Source organism: Gavialis gangeticus, unplaced genomic scaffold (genome assembly GCF_001723915.1).
Source record: "Gavialis gangeticus isolate Ggan-Ray unplaced genomic scaffold, GavGan_comp1, whole genome shotgun sequence".
Lineage (NCBI taxonomy): Eukaryota > Metazoa > Chordata > Crocodylia > Gavialidae > Gavialis > Gavialis gangeticus.
Genome location: NW_017729024.1, coordinates 87,772,856 through 87,779,198, shown reverse-complemented (window position 1 = coordinate 87,779,198; position 6,343 = coordinate 87,772,856). Strand labels below are relative to the sequence as shown.

At 42.4% G+C, this 6,343-nt stretch overlaps 1 protein-coding gene across 1 annotated transcript in view; it reads right to left on the bottom strand.

Annotated features, from left to right (window-relative positions):
• Window positions 1-804: 804 nt before the first annotated feature.
• SLC35D2 (solute carrier family 35 member D2) overlaps window positions 805-6,343 on the bottom strand; it is a gene marked incomplete at its 5' end in the record, with an annotated part of 44,583 nt that continues 39,044 nt past the window's right edge. The window contains 2 exons of the mRNA XM_019518224.1: window positions 805-2,479; window positions 3,180-3,262. Of these exons, the coding sequence (XP_019373769.1) occupies window positions 2,377-2,479; window positions 3,180-3,262 (186 nt within the window). The remainder of the gene's footprint in view (window positions 2,480-3,179; window positions 3,263-6,343) is intronic.

The following is a 6,343-nucleotide window of genomic DNA, read 5'->3' as shown; positions in this document are numbered from 1 at the left end:
GCTGCCAGACGAATGACGCACAGTGGTGGAAGCCACCCTTCCCCTCCCCCTCTGCCCACCCCCCGGACAAGTCACGACTCTGTCCTGCGTTCGCCCCAACTGGGCAGTGCCTACCCTCGGCCGTGCCCCACTCCCTCCCTCACCGTGGGGGGCGTTGATCTGACCCCCTCCATGTCCCTTCCCTCCCCCATCGCCTTCCACCAGCTGGACGCAGCTCTCCAAACTGCTGGGCTTGTGCTCCTTGCTGCCTGTGTGCTGCAACTGCATGCATACACAAGCATTTATTGGACAAATTATCAGCCACTTCAGGCCAATTTCCAAAATAGTCAATTTTCTTTATATTGGTGCCAATCTGATAGCGGACCAATGTATTGGTGCACCTTTAGTGCACACCCACTTCCAGCCCCTTTGCCTGCATGTGTAGAGGGGCCCTAAAAGGTAGGAAATTCAAAGACAATAAAAGGAAAAACTTCTTTATATAAGAAAGCTGGGTCAGATCATGTGATTAAACTGAGAAACTCACTGCCACAGGAAGTCACTGGCATCAAGAACTTAAGATTCAAAAGAGAATGGGATATTTATAAGGCTATCAAGCAGTATCACAACAAAAATTTGGAAGGGCTATTCATCACTGTGTTTCAGGATATAAACCAATCTCTAAATAGGACTCATTCCCATTTCTAGTAAGTCACAGGAAAAAGCGGTCCTACATTTGCCTACCATCCTCTCAAACTTCTGGTGCTGGTCACGATCGGATTCAGTTCTGAACTATATAGATCTTACAGTTCCAGTGTCACATGGCAATTTTCCTTGATTTTGAAGCCCAAATGTCAGACATCCAGTCAATCTGTCCAGATCTACCCAGTTCCATTTCAGAGCCTTCTGAAATTTTGTTTTTCTTGTGATTTTAATGGAAAAACATCTTGTACATGTCTCTTATTAACCACTTTCTTCTCCTATGGCATAATCTAAAAAATCCTAAAATAGAGGAGGATCCAGAAGCGAGGCTTTTTTTTCCCTACCTAAATCCTAAAGGGTTTAATTTAGTAGGCTGCTATCCTGAGAATTCACAACAGCCTAACACACAAAATGCAATGCAAAATGGCAGTTGTCATCTGGCTATTCTTGGAAAAAGGGCAGTTCCAAAAACGAATCAATTTAGCTTCGCTACACCTCCAGTGATATAAGCAAATACTTATTTGTATTTTCAGATAAGGAAAGTTTTATTGTTAAGAAGTTACATTATTAACCCACATTGACAGCAGGAATAAGACCCCAACCCGTATCCACTTTAACTACATCATGTGCTCATTAGCAAATGATTGGGCAAATTTGTCTTGAATTTAGAGTTCAAAGACAGAACAAAGGTCTTTTAGCTATAATGCATCCATGGCATACTATGGACACCAACATTTGTGTGCCAGTGACACATTATTACATAGTGACAACTTTCAATTTGCACTCATTTTTCTCTGCTTCAGTTAGCTCACAATAGTATCACTTGCTGTGCAGTCAGTATTGATAAAATCTTCAGAAGGGGACTTTGACACCAAAGTACATATTGTTCCAGAACAGAAATGGATTTACGTTTCTTGTCTCTTTCATGATTTTCCATATGACAGGGCCTAATTAAGCAAGATATTTCTGTTTAAACATCAAATTTCTCTCTCAGCCTCCCTCTTCCTTTTATTTTGTCCAGCCACAGATAATCCATTTGTAATATCACAATTATGATAGGAAACTGTGATGTCACAGAGGATGGCAGTTTAATTGGAAGTATTAGGCAGAAAGAACTGGTAAGAGGGAAAACTCTCTTTTCAAAAAATACTGAGTCATATCCTGAGTTCTTCATTCAGTTTCATTCATTCCTTACACAAGCAACTCTCAGGGTCAAATTCGACATTACCCTGTGCTTTGTTTACCTATTTCAGCTACTGCAGAGTGGGTGAAATCTATTCTGATTCAACAGTATTAAATATGCTAGCATAAACGAGTACATGAGATGCAGAGTAGTGGGTGAACTGAACCCCTTGGTTTTCAAAGGGTGCTTTGTCTGATGGAAACTGAGCAAGGACTTCTGGACTTTCAGTATCAAGCAGAATACAGAAAATCATAGCTAGCCAATGCCTTTGGACATACAGTTCAATATTGTTCAGTGCTGCAGGTTAGCTGTGCAGCAAAAAAGTCCCACAAAAACACTCTTTGTGTATGAAAAGTTCTGAGTCTATGATGTGTCTACAATTTCAACTGAGGTAGATTTTTTCTCATTTCAAATACATTCCTAAATGTTTTTTTTTCTCTTTCCTTTTTTTAAAAACTTTACAGCAGAGCTAGGCCAGCTTCTATCTTCACTGCTTTTCATGCCATTCATTTCTGCTAGCTCTTTGAATCAAGCAGTGTGTTTTCTTCATCAGGTGGCTGCTTAGGCTTGATGTTTCCTCTTAAGGTTAAAAACGAGTATCTTAGTCCTCCTGCCATACTAAAGAAGAAAGAACAAACACAATGTCAGGGGTATTTGCAGTGGTAAAAATGACCATTTTATAGATCTATAGTAGCTTTATTTCCAAAGGATTTTGAAGTGCTTTGCAGACTAAAAGCCAGATTCTTGGCTGTTGTGATTTAGAGAAGCTAATACCAGTGCTGATTTATATAAATTTGCCAATATGGCCCTGACTATTATAGGGAACTAAAATCAATGGGATTCACATAGGGTGGGATAGAGCAGCCAATAAGCACTGAAACTACAACAAACATTAAAGAAAAAAAGAGTAACGATTATTCTTCTTGAAACTACACCATGCTGGCGTCATGGTTTTGTAATAATTTGGAGGGAAGAGAATAACATTCAATCAATATTCCCATGACCTGCACCACTCAGATTTTCCTTGGATGTCTCTCAAGTTAGTGCTGGGCAGGCCCAACCCTGCTCATAAAAAATGAGCTCACATCCCTAAAGTAATAGCAGTAAATATAAATTATCAAAATCCTACCATGATACCATACATGTGTGGAAATAAACATAAAAGTATATAATAAAAAATAAAACCAATTATACAGAATTTTATATCCTGAAACAGCATATGGCAGATGTGTTTCAAAATGCCATTACCCAAGCGGCTAACTGAAACAAATACCAAACTGTTCCTCACTGAGTCCTTAGTTTAGCAAATTTCACTCACCAAATATTCAGTCCTATGAAGTTTAAAAATGAGAATATGTAATCTCCACCAAACAACATTCCAATATAAGCGATGGATACATTCTGAAAAGAAAGCAAGAGTCATGTATTTACTGAAAGATGTTTTACCTTCTGAGAATTTAAACATCACAAAGTTAATTTGCTTTTGTACATTTTCATGTATTGGCCCCTTAAAACCTACTAAGATTATTTATAACCTATAAGCAATACATATTAAATGTATTCCTTAAATATGATGAATTTACTAAAAGCTAATTTAGGTGCAAGTTTCTTGGGGTTTTTTTACGGATCAGAAATTCAGTTTTATTATGATTTTCATGCATCTTATTTGCAGGCATATTTCCAACTCAGCCCAACCTCCCTTTTTCCAAATGTAAATCTCATCAATTGAACCATAACATTCTGATTTTTGCTTACAAGTGCGTAGAAGTGCTGGTATTCAGATTGGAACCAGCTGTTCAAATGGAGGCATAAACCTGTACCATCAAGAATGGGAACCACCTTCTGAAAAATTTTCTATAAAATGTTAAGACTCATTTCACTCCCAGTTTCCTGAAAATAGGTTTTCAAGAAGAGGACAAATATTTTAAACTAAAACAAAAGTTAATTTATTAGTTTTCTAAAAGGGTCACTGTCTTGCTTTGCAGATTTAAAAGACAGCCAAGCATGTAGCTCTAATTTGGTTTGGATACAACCGTTAATCCAGAGACATCTTTAACTTAAAAAAAGAAATCCTACAGACAGACAGAAAGATAAAATGCTAAGTGGTGTACTAGTTTGTCAACACTATGCTGTTTTAGTGTCTAGCATGATTATTAATAGCCCCATATTTACAGGGACGTAGAATCAGAAAGTACTTTCCAAAACTGAAAAAGGAAATTTTCAATACGTAAATTAGAAACTCAAAGGTAAAAATAACATGTCCTAAATGAAAGCTAACCTCAGGCAATTTACGCTTAAATTGCACTAAGCAACTGTGTTTACCTTCCACCTCCCATAAGATCAGAGAGTGCATATATGCATTTACCACAGAGCAGCTAACATGTGTGTAACAGGGGGCCTTCTCAGGGCCAGTCCTCCATTGGCCCGCCCACCTGTTCCTGGGCTAACTGCCTGCCTCATTCACCTGCCATGCCCTGTTGTTTCATAATTGGTTCTAATTAGGCGGGAGGCTGCCCCTTCTTGCCCCAATACCAGGGGGCACTCTCTGTGGCTCTGATTCTCCCCTACACCGCAGCCCAAGCCCCGCAGATGGCATTCAGGTGACACAGTGCTCCCGGCCTACAGCCGGACCAAGCTTAGGCCTCATTCATACATGCACTCATACCCGCCTCTCACTAGGGCCTCTCATGCTCCAACCCCCCTCACAGGGTCTCTCTCATGCATTGACAACCTATATACTGCCTGGCTCCCTCTCGGAGAAGCCCCCTTAAGCCACACACACACACACACCCACCCACACACACACACACCCACCCACACCCATACCCACACACCCACCCACCCACACACACACACACACGGCTCTCAGCGCTTTGGTTTCCCTCCTTCACTGGGGCTCCACATCTACCCCTCACTGGGGCTACGGGGCTTCCCTCCCCAGTGAAGGCTCAGGTGGCTGTAGCTGTGCCTGGCCCTGATTTCTACCCACACTGATGTGAGGGCTAGGGGTTATTTGAGGCACCCCGACCTGCCTTCCACCCCGATGGTAACAGCCTGGTATTTCCTGGGGACTCCCGTGCCACTGGGAGCTTCACTAGACCCACTCCCAGCAGGGTGCAGTTTATGTAATGCCCAGGACCATGAGCCTCCTGCTCCTACCTGCAGCTGTCCCATTCAGCAGTTCAGCCAGGCAGTGTTTCTGCCTGCCCTGTCAGCAGCAATCTGCTCTGTTTATATAGGCAGCCAGTGTCTCCAAATGGCTGCCGCAATCAAGCACCTGCTGGCTGTCTGGTTCAGCCCTTAAAATGGCAGGCACCAACAGTGCCCTGCCATAATGTGGTAAGTCACTGCCCCTTTTTGCTCCACATTAAATGGTCTGTATGTCCACACCCTTAGGTCTTATCCACACTGCATTGATATTATTGTAAACTGGCTGAGTTAAATCAGTTCAAAAGGCTGTCTGGACAGTCCAACTTCAGTTTAAGCACGGCTCATTTTGCTTTTGATGAAGACAATTCTTAATTAGTTTAATGTAAACTAAAATAAGTTACTAAAATCCAAACACAGGCTTGCATTAGGCCAAGTAAAAATAGCTAAAATCACATATTTGACTAAACCAGAATGACTTTTACATGTAGACAAAACCTGAGTTACATCATCAAGAAAATATCCTGATTTCCCTAGTGTGGATCTCCTGCACTGCAAAATATTGCATTGCCACCTAGATGCAGGGTAAATCTTTATTATGGCTGTGTGAAATGGGCCCTGTTTGATTTGGATTCGGCCCAAATTGGAGACAGTGATTCAATCTGTTGATTTGGATCACTGTCCCTGATTCAATTCGGCCGCATCTGAATCTGAAGATTTGATGCTAATTCGGCAAATCAGCAATTTGGACACAGGCACAGCTTTAAAAGTTTTTTTCTACATACCTTGAGGTAGCAGCGCAGCTCGTGATTGCTGCAATGCTGGGGCAGATGGAGCGTCCCACAGGAGCACGGGGGTCTCTCCAGAGCGCTTGGCAGTGAACCCGGAAGTGGACTGCAAGTACCCGTGGGCCCCCCCTACCCCCCAGCTCAGTGATCAGCCACGGGGGGACGCCGGGTGCCCCCCCAGACCCAGGAGGCACCAGTCCCTGGGGAGGGGGGCCAGGAAGTGGTTCTGGTCCACTTCCGGGTCTGCTGCTGAGTGCACTGGGGAGCCCCCCATGCTTTTGTGAGATGCTGCATCTGCCCCAGCATCACAGTATTCAGAGCCTCTGCTACCTAGAGGTATGTATAAAACACATTTAAAGCTGTCTCTATATGTGAATTACTGAATCTGTCTGAATCTTTCCAAATCAATTTGGAGGGTTCCAAATTGATTTGGAGAGATTAAAGGGTCCTCTGATTCAATTCAGATTTGGAGATTTGGCCACCAAATAGGGCCAAATCTCTGTTGAATCGAATCAGGGACCAAAGCTTCGCACAGCCCTAGTCTTTA